This window comes from Phyllostomus hastatus, unplaced genomic scaffold (assembly GCF_019186645.2).
Source record: "Phyllostomus hastatus isolate PE091 unplaced genomic scaffold, TTU_PhHast_1.1 phas_contig_150, whole genome shotgun sequence".
In the NCBI taxonomy this organism is placed as follows: domain Eukaryota; kingdom Metazoa; phylum Chordata; class Mammalia; order Chiroptera; family Phyllostomidae; genus Phyllostomus; species Phyllostomus hastatus.
Genome location: NW_025333611.1, coordinates 6,617,078 through 6,638,888, shown reverse-complemented (window position 1 = coordinate 6,638,888; position 21,811 = coordinate 6,617,078). Strand labels below are relative to the sequence as shown.

The following is a 21,811-nucleotide window of genomic DNA, read 5'->3' as shown; positions in this document are numbered from 1 at the left end:
TGTGCAGCCATGAACTATTTATGATTATTTTTGAAAAACACGAGGAAATTCTATGACTTAAATATAAAGAGCGGATTACGGGAATGCAGCAACGATAGCAGGGAAGTCCCCGGGGACCCCGAAGGGGAGGGGAGGGGAGGGGAGAAGTGTGATGCCTCACCAGGGGCCCCGGAGCGCCCGGCAGTCAGGCCCAGGGGCCGTGCTCCGAAGCTAAAATTATGCCGGCACCTTCTGCTTTAAGGACACGTGATTTGTACATTTCTATAGTTTCACTTTTTCTAAAATTATTTTGCTTTCCTTTTATAATCAAGGAAAAAAACCTCAAACACTATTTTTTTTAAAAAAAAATAGGAGTTAATGAGATAGTCAAGCATTTTCATGTATATAATTTCACTTTTCTTTTAACCAGCCTGTGCAAGCCAGATGGCTGCACTTTGAAGGCAGAGGTGGAGGAGGGAGGAGAAGGTGCGTGCTGGGAGTCGTGCGGAAAACCCGGGGCAGGAGTGAGGACAGCTGGGCTCGGTCTGGTCTGTCTCCCTCCCTGGGACGTTTGATCTCTGTGTCTCCTCCCAGTTCACCCGACAAACCTGTAGGAAGCACTGACAGCACCTCGGGCAATGTGAGGAACACTTGGAGGGTCCCGGACCGGAGATGTAGGCGACAGTTCCTGTCGCCCAGGTCCGTGCTCCCTGGTGGAGACCGAAAGGAGAAATGTCAAGGCCACGTGAGCAGCAGCCTGCAAAAGCGCTGTGAGCCCTCGGAGGACGGAGTGACTAATCCCACGGCAGGGGTGGGGATGATCAGAAAAAGTTACAGAGAGGAGGTGACATTTAAATTGCAACTTGCTGTCTGGCACAGGCGTTAAGAGCCCAAGCTTGCAAATGTGGCAGACCTCGAGAGAGCTTCAGCCGTCACCACCTCGCACTTGTGGGCTCGGACAGGTTCCTTATCTCCCTCCGAGCCTCAGTTATTCCTCTGGAAAATGGGTGTAACCATAAGCAACCTCACGATAATTTTTTAGGAGTAAATAAGATAAGGGAAGCAAATCATTTGGTAATAGCCCACTGAAATTCAAGAAACTAGAGCTTTAAAAAAATCACAATTCACGCTGATATAGCTACTCTTCATGTATTCCGTCAAAATGAAAATGGCTTCCTGTGGCAGATAGGTCATGGGACAGGGTCCCGGGTGAGGGGGCCGCGTGCGCTAAGTCCCTGATATGTAGTAGCCTCGGACACTTGGGAAAGTGCGAGGGGACGGGCCCAGGAGACAGTGGCGCAGCAGCAGTCAGACGGAGCCTACTGGCTGGGGGTCCGATGCAGACAGCCTTGTTGGCTGGGGGAGGGCTTTCATGCTGTAGGATGGTGGCGGGGTGCGGTTGGAGATGAAATGCTTTGAAAGCCAGGGAGCGGGGTGGCCCGCCGTGTGTCTAAGAGCGGTCCGAAGGCAGCTGGGAGGACGCTGGATCCACGGGATCCGGGAAACTCAAGGGAAAGGAGGCCCGTGCCGTGGGCTGCGTGGAACGCACAAGGGCTCATGGCGGAGTACTTCGTTTCCGTCGAAGACCTCGTGGACTTCACACTTCACAAGGGGAGGGAAGAAGTTCCTGTTCTCAGGACACAATGTATAGCGGAGAAGGGGGAGAGAACTGGACACAGCCACGCTTGAAGACCAGTAATCGTCACGAGAGAATTACAAGGACAGCGCTGAGAGGGTCAGCCAAGGAGGGGGCGTGGTATCCAGTGGGCGGACCAGGAGAGGACTCTAGTGCTCATTCTCAGACCCCCACCCACAGGGGGCCTCAGGGAGCAAGGGCGCGGCTGCAGTTCTCTGGCCTGGCCCAGAGACGGGGGTCCGTGACTGTGGAGTGTGGACTGAGGCTCATCTAAGAGGTTTGCCTGGAGCTGGCGGCCGCGTGGAGTGGAGACGAGGGAGGGAGGGAGCCATTTCGGGAAATCCCGGCAGGTCAGTGGGCTGAGTCTGTGAATGTTGATGCTTCCCACGGCTTTGGGTTTGCCCTCTTTGAACCCTAGCTAGAGAAGGCATATTGTTTCTTTCTTATTAAGTCTTGAAACAAACGAGCAAACAAAAAACAATGACAACAGCCCATAACTTCTCCCCCGTCGCCCACACAGGGTTTGAGCACGTGGGATGCGGCACAGTCAGGCTTGGTGTGCTGGGTGGAAGCGCTGTGGGAACCACTCTTGGTTTCAACAGTCAAAGTGACTCAGTCACCCTGACTGGTGTGGCTCGGTGGGCTGGGCATTGCCCCACAGAGCAAAGGTCACCGGTTCGATCCCTGGTCAGGGCACATGCCTGGGTCGCAGGTCCCCAGACGGGGCACGTCACAGAGGCAAATGACTGATGTTTTTCTCCCTCTCTTTCTCTCTTCCCCTCTCTCTAAAAATAAATAAGTAAAATCTGTAAAATAAAAATGCACCGACTCAGTCCATTTGGCTCCGAGGAAGAAGGCTTTTTTGTCTGCATCTCTAGGGTATCACAGCATCTTGTGTGCTACCTGGGCAACCAGCCCACGCGCCCACACGGGGTCACTGTGTCAGCTGATGATAGGCAATATATCTGTTGAACTTGTGCCAGGTAAAAAAATACGGGTTTCATTTGAGTGAAATTTAATGTGAGAGAGCCATAGATTCTGAGAATTTGTGAAAGGCATTCATAATAATAAAGCTTTTATTTGCTTTGGAGCAAATAATCCTTTGGTGTAATGTTTATTGTCTTTTCATTTCAGTTGTGGTTTAAGCCAAGGCAAAATGTTCTGCCTAAAATGCTTCTTCAGTTAAGCAGACCCTATCTCCTTTAAATTGCATTTTGTCTGAAATGGACTAGGTCACATGTAATAAATTCTGGCGTTTTAATGGAAACGTTACAGCAAAAATAGTTAACAATCTGCTTTAATTTCAAAACCAATTTTCCCCTTCATACGGTAAGGCAGTAGCTTGGTAAAATGTGCAAAACGCATTAGGATTTAATTATGGCGGCTATTTGTCCTGAAGCAAGGTTAACTGGGCTGTCAGTGTTCTGGATAAAGGTGTCAGGGGCTTGGCAGTGGGAGAGGGTAGTAGCGGCTTGGTGTCCCTGGGCCCTGAACCCCACGCGGACCAACGTGGAAACAGAAGCCCTGGGCACGGGAGCTGCTCCGGAATCCATGGGAGGCTGGATTCTCCTGGGAACACAGAAGGGGCCCAGGCCCAACCTCACGTGAGCGCTGATCCAGGAGGAAATGCTCTGGGAGTCATTTCTTCGTGTCTCTCCGCTGGACCCAATCCATTCATTAACTCATTCCTGCAACAAACCGTTGAATCCCATTGTGCAGGTGCTGGGGATTCAAGGGGGAGCAAAAAGAAGCAGGATTCCTACCTTAGGAAGGGTATGGGCTAATAAGAGAGAAATACATTCACCGGAGGGTGACACAGATATAGGTGCAAGGACAACTGTGCCAGTGACTTTGATGGAGGGGACCCTGGCACCCGGCAAATGTGGGAGAGGGCACTCCGTGCGGCGTGGGCAGCGGTGAAGGCCGTCATGCTTTTCCCGGGAAGTTCGGAATCTGCTCTTTCTTTGTTTTCCTGGGAAACATACAGAAGAGACTAGAATGAAAACTGTCCCTGTCCTTAAGACCATTGAGGTGGCCTTCTCAAGTGTGAATTTTATAACCCCAGTCAACCCGAGCTAGAAATGCAGACTTAGAACCTAGGAAAAATATGTACGTTTATTGCAAAAGATAATATCCCATTTAAAACAGTTTAGAAATTTACAAAACCTTACATTTTACATAGTTTTTAAGAAGGTCCTCTACAGATGAGCTGGTCTGAGGTTCCAGGAATAGTGAGTACACAACTTCCTTAACTACAGAGAAAGCAGCTACACAAACTCCTGCAACGTAAGGTGATGTATCAGTCTTTTTTTCCTTTCCATTTTACAAAAGTAATTTTTGCTAAATTAATCTCTCTCCATAAAACCATATAACCTCAAGTACAGCGTTGTAATAGATTATCACGGTCGATGTTACCTAATATTTTACAAAGAAGCAATTTTCACATGAGTAGATGGGTCGAGAGTTTTGGTAGGTGGATAGGTATGGTTTTTAGTTTATTGTGTTGAACAGAGATGATCATTTGTGTTAGCAGGAAGGTGCTTACTGAGTCCCTTTTCCCTTGTAACGATGGTGAATGCTCGATTTCCAGGAGAGCCCTCCTTCCCTGCTTCAGGCTGGCGGCCCGAGCGGTGTCGCGTTGTGCTTTGGTATAGAATCATTATTACAGTCTCATTTGGTCGAATGTCTGGAAGTGACGACATTTTCTACCCAATTCTGCTTTCCACTGGAGGGTGTATCCATGGCCCCCAACTCCACATAAGGGTATAAAAACATGCGCTTTTTAATTACCCAGGGGTCGGGTTCTGCTTTTTGTGACAGTGACCTCAGGTGCCTCTTCATTATCCCGGGCCGACTTTGGCAAACGACCCAGCCCCGCCCTGGGTCCTGCTGCTCAGGCGAGGTCGGACCATGCACAGAGCAGACGAAGCAGGCGGAGTAGGTGTTTATAGCTCCCCTCGGGAATGGACAAACGGCCCTGGACATTGGAACGCTTTGTCCGAGGACAGTAGTGGACTAGGCTCTTCTGTTGCCTGGGTCTCTTAATTCCCAGGACAGGATCATTTTCATTCTAGCATGCTGCCCAGGAATATAAATTCATTTGAAAATTAGTGTAAGCAAAGCAAATTAAGATGGAAGCTCTACTACAAGATACAATTACATAAGAGATCCCACATGATTTTGCTTTATTGGATTATCCTCCGCGCTGTTCTTTTCCATTGTTGGGGCCAACTGGGAGTGGATTGTGTGGATACAGAAAGGTGCGTGGCTTTTAGCCAGTGGCAGCATATCCTATGAAATGTGGCTTCCTAAGTATGACAAGTGTATTTATCTTAATTCCAACGGAACATTATGGATGCCGGTCTCGTTTTGTGGGTTTAAACATCTCACTAGAAACAGAACAAGAACATCTTGAATGACATTCCAAGACTTAAATAGTGCAAGCTGAGATCCCTTGCCAAATTCCCCTCTCGCTCTCACCGAAATAGCTTCTGCACTGCAGCAGTGTGGCAGGGCAGGTGCAACTGTCGGAGGGGTTGCTCCCTCCCTCTCCGTGTGCGGTGGGGCACGTTCACCCCACGCGCACGCAGGACGCTGTGCTCTGCGGACTCTGACTCAGGTTGGGGATCTGGAGCTAAGGGGGGAACGAAGGCCTTCCTCTCTGAATGCCGTGCTGAGCTGTGGGATCCCTTTTCTCAGCGGAATCGATCCAACCACGGGCTGGTAGGCAGTTGCACGTGGACCAAGAGCCTTGCCAACCCATCCCTCATCCCCAAGCGTATGTAGCGATTACTGAATTATGTTATGTTCATTGTTCAGCCATGCAAGTTTGACTGGGCCCACACGTATAGGGGTCATGTCGGAAGAATGAGCCCGACATTTAGACTTTGGGAAGGAAAGGTCTTTTATACGAACATGGGAATATATATATATATCCTCATCCCTAGTCCTGCTGCTTCTTCAATCATGTGGCCGTTGCCTGGCCACCGGGGAGGGGGATTATGTAGATTAATACACCTTTGAGCCTATCTACAAAGGGACCGTGGGGATGAACGAATGATAACCTGTGTTGTGTTTGATCTCAGTCTTATTTATGTTACTGGCGAGATAAAACAGACAGGCCGCTGGATCTCATGATCTTAAAGGCTGCGGGCAAATTAACTGTGGAAGTGTCACCTCGATAAATTCAAGAAAAAAAAATTAACCCTGGAATCTTATCATTCAAACCCAAACCGGACCTGGCTCATTGGCCAGGCAGCCTCGGGCCCCGGGCTGAGAAGCACGGGGGTCCAAGGTGGGCCCCGGGGCTGCACCCACAGCACGGCCACTCCTAGTTCCTTACCCCCTGCCGCGACCCGGCTCTGCCACAGGCTGGAAGGCCACACAGCGTGAGATGACAGGTCCTTGGCTTGAGATCAAAGGCCTAATTTAAAGTGAAAATGACCCCGCCCATCAGGCAATCTTGCATGTTTATGCCCTCCCCATTTCTGCGGTGCTCCTGTACCCCGTTTTCTCCGAAAGCTGCCGATGCATGTATCTGATCTCTTCCGGGGTCTCTGTTCACAGAGCCCCTCTACCTTCCCGCCCCGCACAGCATCTCTTTTTCTTCTTTCGGGATGATGGACCAAGGACGAGAAGGAGGTGCTTTGCATCACGGAGGCGTTGGAAAGTCGATACGTGGGCTTTGCTCATGGTGGGAACCCAGACTGCGCACACCAGGACGTGGCCTGGTGGACTGGTGATGGGGAGCTAGGCAAGTGGTCACTCTAGGGTCCGTGAAGTCCTCAGCAAGCAGTGGCGCTCACTCAGGTGAGGTTGGTGGGCAGGGGTCCAGCAGCGGCCGAGCCAGCCCTGGGTCCTTCCCGTTTCGCAGGTTGAGTGGCTCACAGCCTGGGGCCTTTGCTAAGCAGTGGAGAAGGGCCGAGGGCGGCGGCCTCCCCACCTCAGGGGGGTGCTTGGGGAGGGCACAAGGCATGGTCCCGACAGGCTCAGATCCACCAGAAGCATTTCTTCTTCACCTTCTTGGTTTTCCGCCTTAAATCCTGTTTCTCAGGGACAGGGGGCTCTGCTGGGGACTTTGGTGGGGGAGAGGGCTCCTCAGCGGGTTCCGCTTCCTCCAGGCTCTGTAGAACTTCATGGAACCTGCCTTCCTGCTGCCGAAAATCATATTCCACACTGAAAAACACGGAGAAAGGAAGGAAAGTAAATCCCAACCAGCACACACTGATTTAGCATCACCAAGGGCCCAGCTGATACAGAAGAGCATGGGCTTTGGCACCTGGTCCCAAATGCTTAAGTAACCTGCTGGCTGTGTGACCTCAGAAAAATTGTGCTACCTCTCTGGACCTTCGGGTCCCCATTGATCGAATCGGCGCCTGCGATGCCTTCCTGCCGGGGATGCTCTGATGTCCCAGTGAGGCGTGTGTTGTGGCAGACCCATAGCTGGGCTCCGTACACGTCACTCCAGTCTTTCCCTCATTGTTCAGTGCTCTAATTCTTAATTCTTTTTACACGTCATGCACGAAAACCACCCCTTTACAAAAGATGTAAATAATAGTGAGGAATAGATAATAAAACTGACGCCTCAGTTTCCTCATCAATAAAATGGACAACCTAATAGCACGTATCTCAAAGGCTTTCTTTGGAATTAGTGTGTGTGTGTGTGTGTGTGTGTGTGTGTGTGTGTACAGTGAGAGACTATAAAGGAAGTACTTACAGCAGGGCCTGGGGTGGAAGAAGCACTCCATCTGTGTTAGTTAGCTTCCATGGCTGCTGTTATTATCATAAACATTATTACTACTAATACATGTGCCTTGCCTTTGTCTTGCTTCTCAAATTAATGTGTCTTGGATTGCTTTACATATGCTGGTAGTCCTCAATACAGACATATTTACACACTCCTGTGATGGGCACTTCCTAACCTTTTTGCCGTTTCATCTGTGTTTTGGAGTCGTTCGTGCACAGACTCCATTGTGTGGTCTGTACACTGGTCTGTGAGGTATACAGGACTTGATGTCAGGGACCGGGGTTCCCAGATTTCAGAGATTGGGGCCACGCAGGGCAGGGGCTCTGGCCTGAGCAGTGGGTGCCCACGAGCCCCTGATCGCTGAGGGCTGGGGAATCAGGCTGGCGGTCCTCCTCGGGGACTGTCAGCCCGCCCCCTTCTGCTGGCTCTGCCCCCCAGAGCCAGCAGAGCCGGGACAAACGACCCCTGCAGGCTGTGCACGGGCTCCCTCTGCCCTCAGCTGCCCACTCCCTCCCTGGGACGTTTACCCTGGGAGGCACTCCTGTGCAGGATGCCTGGAGGAAGACTGCAGGTTTCAGCTGTGTGTTCCCTGGGTTCCCACCAGAGCTGTCAGAAGGTCAAGGGTGAGGAGCCGGCATGGGCATGTGGGAGAAACGCAGCCGTGAAAGCAGTGCCTGCTCCTCGTGTAGCGAGGAAGAGACGAAGCGTTTCATGTGCAAGATGGAAGACCCCCCGCTGGTTGGTGATGCGGCATGACTGGCCACAGCCTTTCTACCCAGCAAGGGCTGAAAGGAGCTGTCATTACAGGGACAGTTGTCTTTGTCTACTGTTCCTGTGTCACTTCGCAGAGACCCAGGGTCGGACTAAGTGCCGCTGAAAAGGCAAACTGTGATTGCTGCACAGCTAACGGAGGCCCCAGACGCTGGCTTGGCACTGGGCCTTCACTGATAGAAGCAGCTAAACAGACGGAGGTGGCGTCGGTGCTCAGGAGCGACAGGGAGGAATGTCTGACTATTTTGCTCTCGGCTTATGTCCTTTTACTTCCTGTCCCTCCCTGGTCCCCTCTACAGGGACATGTTCCTAGCTGGGTGACCTATATAGTGGATGAAACACAGGCCGTGGTTTTCAAAGCCGAGCTCCACAACTGATCAGCTGTGAGATCTTGGGGAAGTCAGCTTTCATTTTCAGGCCACGGTGTCCTCATCTGTAAAATGAGCACGTTGCCTACTCACAGGGTTCTCAGCGCGTTTAAGTGACGCAGCGCGCATGCCAACACTCGGCTCAGAGCTGGGCACCGAGTATTCAGCCAGTCATTCAACAATCATTTGTTGACTGTTTCCCACGTGCCAGGCCTTGGGCTAGGTGCTGGGGGAGGAGCGTGAGGCAGACAGGCAGACGTCATTACCCTGTGCTGCCGATGCAGCGGCTCTGTGTCCTCGGTAAATGCCAGCCAACGCCAAGAGATATTTGAGACCTTTGTAGCCCAGGCCCAGGATTTGCCAGGTCAGTAACCTTCGGCCTGGGCCGCCAGATGGAGCCAAAGGAAGTGGGGACCTCATGCTCATTCTAGGAATTTCCTATGCCGTTGTCTGTTATAAGACATTCCATCTGTCCTCCATCCATCCGTCTGTCCATCCATCCATCCATTCATCCATCTATCTATCCATCATCCATCAATCTATCCATCTGTCCATCCATCCATCCATCACCCACCCAGCCAGCCAGTGTGTGGCCTGACGTCGTGCTCAGTTGTGGGACGCCATAGTAAGACAGACAGACATGCGTCCTGCCCTTGCAGCTCTTACTGCCCAGTGTGTGGGGCAGATTCAACTAACAATTGCTTTAAAATATGCTTTGTATCGATCTCAACTACTCCACTTTCCAGCTCCTCATCCTTACACCTAAAAAATTAACCTACACAAAACCCAGCTTCCTTTTCCTCCTTATGTATGACTTTCCTCTGACTTCATAATTCAAATAAACAAGCGACAACAACAAACCACCCGAGTGTGTCAGGACTCAACAGCAGTGTCCTAACGCCAGTTGGGAAAAGCAGTGCTTTGGGGGAACCCAGAGTGGACAGCACTGGCAGAACTTGAGAGGAGCCGGGAGACAGCATGAAACCGTCTCATCGTCACGATCTCAAGCGCAGCCCAGTACAGAGAGCGGACAGAGCAAGGGCTCTGCGTGGGACAGTCCTGGGCGTGGACTGAGGGTGTGCCTCTCACTGGCTGGCTTGCTTCTCCTTCTGAGACTCAGCTGAGAATGGGGGCTACAAAGCTCTCTCACCGGGTAGTTGCGCAGATGGGACACAAGGGTAGGTCAAAAGTCCTCACGCGGGACTAGGTCTCCGCCCACTGCCCTCTTCACTAAGTCTTTTGTCTTCCCGTCTTAGGGGCTGAATGTCTCACCTCCGCACTCATACCTTAAGTTCTTCAGTAACTGTATACCTTGCCAGCAACATCACTCTTCACCCCTCCCCTCCCTGTACATTCAGGGAAGAATACATTCTACGTTTCTATGGAAACACCACAGGGCTCCATTATGATCTCCCCCCACTCCTCTTGTAACTGCCCTCACTGATCTGGACAAGAGAAAGGGGATTGAATGTGACGTTCTTTTCAAGGCCAGGCAAGAAGCAGGGTATAGAGAAGTGTGTGCACTTAGGAAAGAAATTGATTAATGTTTTTTAGGCCAAAGCAATTTATTAACATAAAGGAAAATTGTCACTTTCCTTCTTACTCTTCCATTTGACAAACTACTGTTTGGTTTAGAGGAGAGAAGAAGGAGTATGTTTTGTTTGGGTAGTGGCTGCCTTGTAAATGGAGGCGGGGGGACAGTGTCCTCTCTCATCCCTTTCCATCAGGAAGCTGGGTGCAGAAAAGGAGACACCCCTCACCTTCCTTCCTCGCCGACCCACACTGTATTCAGCAGCCTCTTGCAAAGGGGAATAAACGGTCTACTTGGTGAGAGTTCAAGGGGAGGGTTGCTTGTAGATTCTGGGAAATGGCTGTCTGCCTTGGGTTTGCTGTCAAGGTGAACACCAGTGACTCCTGCAACCTCCCCTCCTCTCCTCTTCCTCTTAATCTCCCTACCCTCCTCCCACCCCCTGCACCACCGTCTGCCGCCCATATCCCATGTGGACAGAGAGGAGTGCCGAGGGCTTAGCGTGTAGAGCTCTGGCTCACAGCAGGGGCAAACAGTGGTCAAGAAGCAGCTACAGTACAGGACTCAGGCCCGGAGCCACTGAGACACTGTGGAGCATGCAAGGTGTGCGAGGAAGACCTGACAACCGGCTTCACCACTGCCCTGTTCGTTGTCTTAGGGAGCCTTAGGGCCCTGGCCTTCTAAGCTGCCTGTGCGTGGTACCCCACAGCCTTTAGAAAGTGGGCTGGGTGCAAACCAGGAGCGGGGGAGAGCTCGCAGGCGTCCCTCTCGAGGGCACCTCTCTGATCTAGCTGACAGGTCAGTGCTCCAGGCGGGGTGCCGGGGAGAAGCAAGAGGGGGAGTTTCTCGGTGATTGGAAGCAGCAGGAAGCCTAAGTCATGGCTTATCTGGGAGAAGAAACAGGGAGAAGCAAGAAGTAGGCAAATACACTCGCGCATAAGCCAGCCACAGAGCCGGGAGCTGGGTGCAGCAGCTTGGCTGGGCAAACGGAAGGCGGGCATGCCAAAGAGAGATAAAACTTTATATAGAAATCAATGAACACTAGAAGCCCCTTACTTTTTACACAGCACTCTGAAACGGCAAACGCTCCAGGTCTGTGTTTTTATTTTACCCTCACGAGGCTCCCAGGAAGAGGGGAAGGTTGTTATCCCCATTTAACTGACAAACGAGTTGGCAGAGAGAAGCCACACCGTGAGTTATGTCAGAGGTTAGCCTGGTTTCTAGATTCTTTGTGTTTTGCTTTTTCCTACAGAGGGATCTGGTGGTTTAGCCCAGGGCCTGGCTGTGACCAGGGCCTTAATAGAAGAGGAAGAAATCACAAAAGTACCTGGATCATGTTCGGTGAGGATGCACGGCAATTTAAATGAATGATACTAATTAGAAGATGGGGAGGAGGAGAGGAGGCAAGAGGAGGAGGAGGACTGTCACTCACTGAGTGAAATCTACACTGTGGATTTGATACACTGAATGAATGATACACTGCACCACAGTTTTAACCATCCTCACGTCTCGTGTAACCCTCACAGCCCCGTCAGGCGAGTGTTCTCTTCATTTCATAAATGGGGAAACCGAGGCAAGGGCAGGTCAAGGCCACACACTGATATGAGACGGGGCCAGGACAGGAACCGAGGTGGCCTGGCCCCGCAGCTGGTGCACGCAGTAGGCTGCACCGACAAACGCAGTCGTCATCGCCTGTGCGAGATCCTGGCCGCCTAAGACGTGTGGGCTGGGGAGTGAGGCGGTGACCACGCCCCGGCACCCCGAAATGAGCACACAGTCCTCCGTGGAACCCGACCCCACGCAGAGCTGGGCTGCTCGGAGGGCTCTTTGTGACCCAGCTGACCAGCCCGTCCCACACTGATGTTTCCAGAGTGCGGAGCAAGTCTGGCCAGCAGGCTGCATCCCGGGAGAAGACGGGCACCCCCTCGCGGGCAGCTGACTCCCAGGAGTACGTGGGCCCAGCGATCCCGGGTGTGGGCAGGCTGCCGAGGTCTGCAGGGGGCCTTTGCCCTTCCTTCTCAGCGGGCGGGGGGGGGGCGGATCTTGGTCTTTAATAAAGAGAAATGGTGACAAGCCGCTGCCACAAACCACACACTCCGAGCGGGCTGGCTAGAAGCTAACGATCCGAGGAGTCTCCCCGAAGAGGGAACCTCTTCCAGGTCCCTCTCTGCCTCCTCGCCTCCGCTGAGTGCTTCTGCGGCCCGTGCGCCGTGGGGCCCAGGGGCACCGGTGATTTATGGACCTCCTGCCACTTTCTCTGCAAAGGACTCAGCTGTCGGGACCGATGGCAGCAGCGAGGGAAGTCTGTCCCTGTCGGCTTGGATAAATCATATCACTTGAGAGAGTGGCTTTGGGGAAGGATCCAGGCTGGGAAAGCAGGGACTTCAGCTGGTTTCTCCTCCTACCTGCCCCCACAGCCCGGAAGGGATTCTGTTCCTAAAACGTCCTCCTAAGGACCAGTTTGCTCGTTGTTCTTAGGGCATAATTTTAAGCCCCACAGCTTGCAGCCATTTCACATTGGCAAGGGCACCCCCTCTCCGAGGGCACCTGCCTGCTGACAGGTCCTCAGGGAACTGCAGCTCCTCCTCCTGGAGCATGAACCAGCAGGACCGAGCGCAGGATCCGTCCCCGCCGACCACTGACTGTGGCAGACATCTGCCCTGGGGTCTGTGGCTCTGGGTCGAGAAGGCCTTCCTCTTAAGCCCTCAGGAAGGGCGGGTCTTCTCAGGGAACTTGAGCACACACTCACCGACTAGGCAAGGTCAAAGGTGAGAGGGGAAGGAACCGGAAAATCTCCCGGCGGCAGCAGGACCCGTTTGAGCCCAGGCTCTACTGGATCTTGGACAAGTCACATGACCTCTCTGAGTCTCAGGTTCCTCGTCTGTAAAGTGGGGACAATAAGCACGCTCATACGTTAGAGTCGTTGGGAGTTGGAGATGAGATGCTGCGTTAGCAACACGCCTGGCACGGTGCCTGGGACGACAAATGGTCGTGGTTGTCACACTGACTTGACAGAGAAGTGAGGATCGGGGCGTTCCGTGGTCGGCTGCAGCCTCCGTGCCAGCAGCCATGCACTTGCTATTCCCGGGAACTCCTCGGCCTGCTTGATTTTATATTTATGGCATGTTTCCGCCTCTTTAGCTATTAATGCATTAAAAGAGGTTTCATTTTTATTGCCGATAAATTGCTGATGCTGTAAATCCTCCTCCTCTCCTCTTACACCCTGGGGAGAAGAAGAGAGGGATAGCGCACTCCTGAGAGAAACGGGCTCTGGAGGCAAACGTCTTGGGGATCACCCTGCGGGGGCTCAGAGACATTTCCCCACGCGCCCCAAACTTTACGCCTGTCTCCCAAAGAGAAGGCCTGAGCCACGTTTGGTGGCGATGGTTTTGAGCAGGCTGGTTGGCATTCCTGTAACGTTCGCCGTCCAGCACTTGAAACAAACGCCGCTCAGTCCACGTCAGGATGGGATGAGAGCTGCCAAGGCATCTGTGATTGCTAAAAAGAACGGGTCCGCTGCCTGCTTTGTAGGTGTTTCTCACTGCAGATCTCACTGCGGGCCGGAGAGAGGGCTGAGGCTCTCCCTCCCGGCTCACCTGCCTCCGTGCTGGGAGAGCGTCCTAAGCAGACCGAAGGAAAATACTAAATAATTTAAGCAGAACGGTGGTTGCCAAACCCACAGGCCTGGGTGCTTATTACATTTCTAATGAAATAACCTTGTTCTCCAGTTAGCCAATAGCTTTAAGTAGCAGGCGAGGCCAAGATCCAGCATCCAAAAAGCTTAACTGTCAAAAGAAACTCCTGGAAGCCTCCCGCGCACTACCAACCGCGTGACCCCGGGTGACTCCTGCAGCTCTCTGGAAGGAGAGGGCCTGGCGCTTCTCTCGCAGGGCGGCCGCGGCAAGGCTCTGGCCTGTGCCCCACAGAGAGTCTGTAGGGTGAGTTCTGAAAATCAAAGCTGGTGCAGCTGAGATGCCTTTGAGATATTAAGTTGGAAATATCTAGTTTACATATCCCTGTAGTTAGGATTGAGAGAGAGGATGTGCTGATGAAAAAAGAGGCGGGGGAAGACGGGAGTGTCGCAAGACAGAACTTGAAACCCAGGAGTGTGGTTGAAACCAGGAAAAGAGGGTCAGCATAAGAAGGGGAGACAGCCTGTGCGAGCAAACCCCCAGACCGACAGCAGCCCCTCTGTCTGCCTCCTCTCCGGCACCTTTCCAATCTCACACGGCTGACCGCCCCCTGCACCCACGACAAACGCTAAGTTTGCAGCGGGCTCTCTGTCTCCATTTCCTGAGCAACATGCTCGGATGGCAGGCGAAATTTTTTTCTGAGAAAGACTTCCTCATTCTCTTCCCTTAAAGCATTTGATGGATTTTACAACTTAAACCAAGAAGACTTTTTCCCCCCTTGGGAGATACATCCAGAAAATAAATGCATGATTGGTGGAGACAAAGTCCTCTGAAAGAGGCTCGGTGATGATTTGCAGCGTGAACCTGAAGACGAAGGGCAGGGAGACACGGCTGGAGGAACAGACGCCGCGGTGGGGGGACGGGGGAGGGCGGGGCTTGAGAAGAAGAGCAGAGGGAGCTGAGTCCCTATAGGGCGTCGCTGCCCGAGCTTCAGTCATTCGTCCCTGGCCTTCGTGGTTTTGGTGGAACTCCCCACGCCAATTACACACTTCCCGTTACTCCTCTCTCCATCGAGTTTCTTTTTAAACTTAAAAACATTTATGCAAATGTGTTTTTATAAACTAGGCAATATCGCTTTTGAAAATAAGGATCTGTGTCACCTACAATGAATATTCAGGGGGACTAGTTTTAAAAGTTAAAAGCTTCAATGAAAATAATTCAACATGATTACATTCTGGCTGGATGCCGTTGCTCGCCTGTGGCTGCGAACCTGGGACCTGCTCTCGCTTGGCAAAGAAGATAGGTCTTCAGAAAGTTTTGAAGACATTCTGGCACCAGACTCCGGTGTTCCCCTCCAGGTAACCACAAGGACTGAAATAACTTTGGAAAGAGAGCAGCCCTCTCACTCAGTAATTCAATATTATTTAATCTTGGGTGCAGCAGGCGGCTCTCGCCCCAGCCTTTCAGAAACTCGTCCTAGAATCAATGCTTAGGATCAATGAGGAGTATGACTGGGGACTGAACAGCTTGGAACCAGCTTGAGGCATAGCACCAATTTCTGCTCCCTTCCCCTGGAGCTCCTGGCCGTCAGAACTCAAAGGAGCCCATTTGCCTCCATGCAAGAAATCCCCGGCCAGCCCCCGAGAGCCATGCACGGGGTCCTTCGGCATCTGCGTGGGACTGTGCTTCATGGTCAGATGGGATCTATGGAAATAAGGAGAAAGCTAAGGAGACTTGGGGGCGGGTGGGGGGAGAAGGCTCCTCTGGGAGCAGAGAGCATGATTTGGGCAGAACGGATGACCTCACACGCCTTGATGGAAGCAAGTAGCATTAGCCACAGCTTCCACCTGATGGGGCCCCTTAGAACAGCTGATGTGTCGCCAACCTAGCAGCACCATCTCCAGAGAAGAAGAGCTGGGAGGCAATTCTTCACGTGCCCATATGCTTTATGCATAGCGACGTGCTCCGGGCCCATCCATCATCTCGGAGAGGGACCGCAGCTCAGCAAGGCCCGAGGACGAGTACTCCACATCACTTATTCATTAGTTTGTAAGATCTGACTTTCCAAGACACAACACAAGGGTTTGAAGTCATTTGAAATGTTAAAGAAAAGAAAAGAAAAGAAAAAGGACAACTCTCATCTTCCCACTGTTACTATGATAGGGATGTTTTTCTGATCTCTCTGCTTTCATCAAATTAATTGCCTGCTCCTTCGCAATGGCTTAGATACAAGGATATAGATGCTGTCTGGAAGAACAGCCTGGCTTTGCATGGTAATGAGGACTGGATGTACACAATGGCTGTCCCTCCTGGAAAACTGGAAGGGGATGTGCGCACGAGGCTTATTCACCCTTCCAGGGCTGCACGTTCGCTTCGGATGTTTGCTTGGGGTGTTTGAGGGAGCCACTAGGAAAACGCAAACAGTCTCAGGCTGGTGGGAAGGTCACAGTTTAGCCAAATATTGCCGCTTTTAATTCAGCACAGAACACCAGGACGTCAGAACTGAGAGGGACCAGAGGGACCGTGTAATTAAAGGCCCTCATTTTTCGGATGAGGAAACTCAGAGGCCAGAAATGATTTGCCCAAGGCCAGGCCGTGGCACTCGCAGTAGCCTGGGAAATAACCACTTGTCCTCCTCATTTACATAAGTTAAATAAAAAGTCATCTTAAGGTAATGGAAAAATACATCATCTGGCTGATTACGAAGAGAGACTATCCAAAATTTAAATGGAGAGTAGTTAAAAATAATTATTGTTTATAATGAATGGTTTTTTTGTTCTCCCTAGCTGTCTAGACATTTAATAATTTTTGTCCTTCTAGAGCTTAGGAAATTTGCTTAAGAAAGGAGATGTGAAAGAAAAAAAAGGAGCAAAAAATGTAGCAATTGGTGAGACTAGATTGGCTACTTATACTTTCCAATGTCACAAGCCTTTTCCAGGGTTTTTTTTTCTTAGGGGATTTTTTTTAAAGATTTTATTTATTTATTTTAAGAGAGGGAAGGGAAGGAGAAAGAGAGAGAGAGAGAAACATCAATGTGCGGTTGCAGGGGGTCATGGCCTCCAACCCAGGCATGTACCCTGACTGGGAATCGAACCTGCAACACTTTGGTTTGCAGTCCAAGCTCAATCCACTGAGCTACGCCAGCCAGGGGGGATTTTTTTTTTTATTTTACACTGAGGTAAAGGGCATTTTCTGTGCCGAGTCCTGAAGCTTCTGTCATTTGGTAAAAGTATGTAGTTCCATGGTTGCAAGGTGTAAGGAACTGACATTTCAATGAAAAAATGCCCCAGGCCCTGCCAAAGTGTAGGGGCCTTCTAACCTCCAGCCCCCCTTCCCTTGCTGGGAGGGAGTCTCGGCTTCCGCCCGAGAGAGAAGACAAATTTAAAAGAAGACACAGGCAAGCCCATCAGGCTGCCCTTTCCATCTGAGAGAGAAACGTAATAGAGAAAGCAAAGCCCTACACTTTTGTCAAAATTAGATGCCATCAACCAAAATGACTGCTTTTGACCACATTTCCACCGTGCCACTGAAATGGGCTTCCAGCTAAGGGGGCACTGATCTTTCCAGTAATAACAGTAATAAGCCCTTGGATCTGTGTAGAGCTTTGCAGTTACAAAGGCGTCTACGTGTGTTACCTCGGGTACCTGTTTCCACTCTACAGATGAGAAAACTGAGCCACGGACACGTCAGCAGACATGGATTCGGCGGTTGGGACTCCAGGTTCCGTGCTCTCACTACTGCATAATGTTTTCCTTCTAATCACTTATAAAAACGCACTTTATTGCAGCAACCTTACCCCCTGATGGAAGGAAATGAGGTACTTAGAAAGGAATTCAAAGTACTTATCAGCATGTTTCTTGCCACATAGTAGGTGCTTGGCATGGGATCGCTGCCGCTGAGGAAGAGGTACTGTGGTGGGATAACCAGCATCACCGGGTTTGGGATCAGAAAGGTCTGACCTTGAGTCTTGAGCTCAGGCCCTTCTCTGAAAATGCTTTATGTGACCTGAGCCGCGTGGCTGAACTTCCCTGAACACAGTAACACCCACCTCACAAGGTGTAATTATGAAATGAGTTGCAAATGGGCACACAGAGCTTTGGGAGGTGCCCGCACTTAATGCTCAGTAAGTGTAGGGATCGTTTTCCGAAGGATTTGCTCCTCGCCCTCATTGCAAGGAAACAAAGCCAGGCGGCCTCAGAACCAGACGGTGACATTTCACCATTCAGCACCTTGGTGTTGAAGTCTCAGGTCTTGAAAGGCCTCCTGTCTTTGCCTGTGTCTTAACTTCCTGCAGCTAAGTGAGTGTGCGCGAGTGTTCTATGGACCCGCAGCTTCCACGCCCTGCAGATTTGGCCTCCGTGGCGGCCGGGTACCTGTATATGATGCACGCTGTGTTCTGGCAGGTCCTGCAGTTGTTGAGGTCTTGGCCAGTTCGGTAAAAGTTGCGCCTGCAAGACAGAGAGTTTGCGGGATGAAAGTCCCGTTGGATGCATGCACCCTCCACGTTGCCCCTCTCACCGGGAGCCATGCTCTGAGGCTGCATGCCCGTGACAAATGAACAAGAAACCCATGAGCATAGGACCTCATGTTTCTAGAGGGCTTTCACATCTGAGGGGTTTTTCTCTTGCTGACAACAATAGCTGGGAGATGAGTCAGCTCTTCTTGCCCCCTCTCGAGAGAGTGGAAACTGAAGGACTTTGCAAGCAAGTGGAAGGCAGGTGTTTAAGCCCCTGACCCCTCGGTTCAGTGCATCTCTCTCTGCACCACCCCGGTGCCACCCTCGTGTAAGCAGTGCTGGTGCTGATTCACATCAGCAAATGCCAGTTAATTTCCTCTTCCCTCTCCCACCTTTTGTCGGTGAGCTTTCATCATCCCTTCCTCTCAGGCTTTCGGGAGCACATTTTCCAGGACAAACACTCCACACCTAAATAAATAACTGCCTTTCCCTTCGCAGGCTGGTGCTGAGTCACCCAGCCAAGCATTCCGTGACTTTTTTTCTCTTTGCAGAATTGTGATCTCATTTCAGCCCCCACTGAGTCGGTCAGTGATGGACTGGCCTACGCCAGGAAAGTGGTCAGTGGAGGGCAAGGTCAGCAGGAAGCCTGGTGGCCACCTGGAGTCCTCCGTGACAAACAGACAAGTGGCCAAAGTACTGTGCAAAAACAGTGGCTTGCTTCAAGGACGGGGTGGGGGAGTACCTGTTTGCTATCATTTCCCCCATCATTCATCAACTGGAACCCCATCTTAAAATCATTTTGGACCCCGCTGCTTCATCGCCCCCTCTCTCCAGTCTGCAGATGTTTGGAAACAAAAACAAAAAGCCGTGGAAATCCACCAGAGCTGAGAATTGAATAAAACCAGGTTGGAATAAAGGGAGGGCATTGGCCTGGCTGGGGTGGCTCAGTAGACTGAGTGCAGGCCTGTGAACCAAAGGGTCGCTGGTTCGATCCCCAGTCAGGGCACACGCCTGGGTTGTGGGCCAGGTCCCCAGTTGTGTATGCATGGGAGGCAACCACACATCGGTGTTTCTCTCTCTCTCTCTTTCTCCCTCCCTTCCCTTCTTTCTAAAATGAATAAATGAAATTGTTTTTTTTAAGACAGGACATTGCTTATGATTTGGGAAGCAACAGAAACTCAAACATTCTGGGGACATTTTACTAATGGAGACCACTGCTCGCTCTCTCTGCTCCTCTCCTGTCAAATGAGTTAAGCCAGTCATTTTTAATATTAAAACAATTCACCTTACCCTTCTGTGAGAGCCCGAGCCTTCTCCAAGTCTTGAATTACATTCAAAAGGACTTTAATTTTCTCTTGGTTCGAGTGCAGAGATTCCTCCACAGATTGCAGCCTGCCTTGGAGGTCGCAGAGTTCGCCCCGTGCCAGGTGGATTTGATGAATGCCCCCAACCTCCCTGCCGCTCTGAAGTTTGGTCTCCCTCCTTGGAAGGGGGGACGGGAGGCGATCATTTCCTGGGCAACAGCGAGGCTCCGGGGCGTCTGACGGGGCGGGGGTGCTCGCTGTCTGCTCCTGACACGCAGGGGCAGATTTGGGCGCGTCGTTGGGTTTGAGTGACGGCAGCTCCTGGTGATGGTCACCCGGTGAAGAACAGTCTGACGCCCCTCCAGGGTGGGCCGGCCGGCCATGGGCGGGCTGGCCTGGCGAGGGGCAGCTGTGAGTCCGTGGTGGCGAGGGAACCCACGTGTCCTTTGGCAGAGATGACAGTGCGCCGAAGTCCTTGTCACCAGAGTTGTCTTTGGGCAAAAGCAGTTCGGGTCTGAGTTTCCCTGTGCCTGGCACGTGGTTGGCACCGCTGGTGGCGTTTGAGCAAGGGGGGGATCGTTCCGAATCGGGGGGGAGCGCTCTTCTCCCGTCGCCCGCATGCACGTCCACCGCTGGGGGGGTGGAGTTGCTCATCTCTGCAGACCTGTCTTGGCCAAAAGCGGGCCCCCTCGCTGCCCAGGAAGGACTGTGGTACATGTCATCCGGGACCTGAATGGCAGCGGTGGCGCTCTCCGAGGCTCTCCAAGTCCCGGCTTCCAAGCATATGCTGACGGGCCCGTTGCTCTGCACCTTGGCCATCCTGGGGAGGAACGGGTGGGGCGCCTTGACCCTTCGAGGCCCATCCTCCAGACGCTGAGCCAGCCTTAAGTAGGCGAGTTCAGAAGACACAATGTCCTGTTCAGAGAGGTTGCCGTTGACCTGGATGGCACTTTGGGGTGCCGTGGGCATTTCCACCAGGGACTTGCTGGCTGTGAGCCTCTTCCTTTTGAAAATTGGGAAGTGCTTCCTGAGACTGGGGGAGGTTTGGATGGCGATGTTCCGAGAGCCCCCTGCCTTCTGGGACCTGGGGAAGGAGAGCGAGTAAGTGGGGAGGTGGTGGTGTCTGGGCGCTTGAGCCTTGCCCATCGCAGCCGGGTCTTCGGAAGTGCAGACCTCCACCTCGGGGGGGCCAGGCGGTGTCTTGCTGGTCCCATCGTCCTTGAACCGCACCTGCTGAGACTTGCTCCTGCGGTGGTGCGGCTGCTTCACCAGCTCCACCGACTCTAGGCTGTTCCGCTTCAGAAGCACAGGCCGCACTTTCATATTTTGCTGGGCCATTGAGCCTCAGTGGGAGGGGCTGAGACCGCACACTTCTCCTGGGCACATGTCCTTAGGTCCTCGGGGCAGCATCCGGTGGGAGCACCTCAGACACCGAGACCCGCCAGCCGAGGCGGGGTGGCCCTTTCCGCTGAGTGTCAGAAGCCGTGTGGGCCATTCCCAGCCGGTAGAGTCTCCTTGGGAGCTATCCGTAATGCTTCCCCTGCAGTTAAAATATTATTTCATCGCAGTGATAATTGCCACTTTGATAAACAATGAGTTAGGCTAATTATTAAACATCCAATCTACCAAGAGAGCTGGTGGGCTGTTTATCAAGAGAGGCTGGCAGGCGGCTCTGGGCCTGGGAAAAGCTTGCTGTCTTAAACAGAAAGACAACAAAAGTACCACTTAGGGGAGAGCGCCAGGCTCCCGGCGTGTGGGTTCCTAGAGAAACCTGCCGCGTCTGGAACAGACGGCTCCCTTCGCCGGAGCACCCACGTCCAGGGCAAAGCTACAGGAGGAACCTTAAACACATCTCCTCTCCGTGGCCTGTAAACCGGCAGAGAAATCAACGACCCGGGGGTCGGCTTCTTTGATGATGCCCGACGCTCTGAAGGGAACACCCCCGTTTCTGTCAATCACGGATCCCTCCCTCGGAGCCATGGTTTGCTTCTGTGCTCCGCCCCCTTTCTTCAGTGAGGGAGACTCATCTTCCTAAACAGCCTCGCAGAACCCTGCGGGGTGGGACCGGCACGGGTCAGAGGCGTCAGAAGGCCCGCAGAGGGCAGCGTCCCTGTCGTGGTTCACGCGTGGCTCAAGCTCACACGTGGGCAAAATGGTCCGCGGCTGTAGCCTCTGGGAGTCTAAGCTGAGAACGGCCGGCCCTTGGCCCCGGGCCTCGGGGTCGGAGGCTTGGCAGCCTTTGCCAGCGGGCGAGGAGAGTCTGAAAGGGAAGAGACAACAGTCGCAACTGAGAAACCGTTCCTGCGTCCCTCTGTTTCTCTCCAAATTCCAACCACCCAGCTGAGTGCTGCTGAGTGGATGATCTAGGGACACGTCAGTCCCACTGTCCCT

General features: G+C 52.3%; 2 protein-coding genes across 3 annotated transcripts in view; one reads left to right on the top strand and one right to left on the bottom strand.

The window, feature by feature from the left end:
• The window catches only part of DOCK2 (dedicator of cytokinesis 2), a 354,825-nt gene that overhangs the window by 170,854 nt on the left and 162,160 nt on the right, over positions 1-21,811 (top strand). The window lies entirely within an intron of this gene.
• On the bottom strand, positions 3,712-21,429 carry INSYN2B (inhibitory synaptic factor family member 2B). The gene is made up of 3 exons (XM_045820021.1): positions 19,407-21,429; positions 18,034-18,108; positions 3,712-6,790 (listed from the first exon to the last, which is right to left on the bottom strand). The coding sequence occupies exons 1-3, from the start codon at positions 20,756-20,758 to the stop codon at positions 6,604-6,606; spliced, it is 1,614 nt and encodes a 537-aa protein (XP_045675977.1). The 5' UTR covers positions 20,759-21,429; the 3' UTR covers positions 3,712-6,603.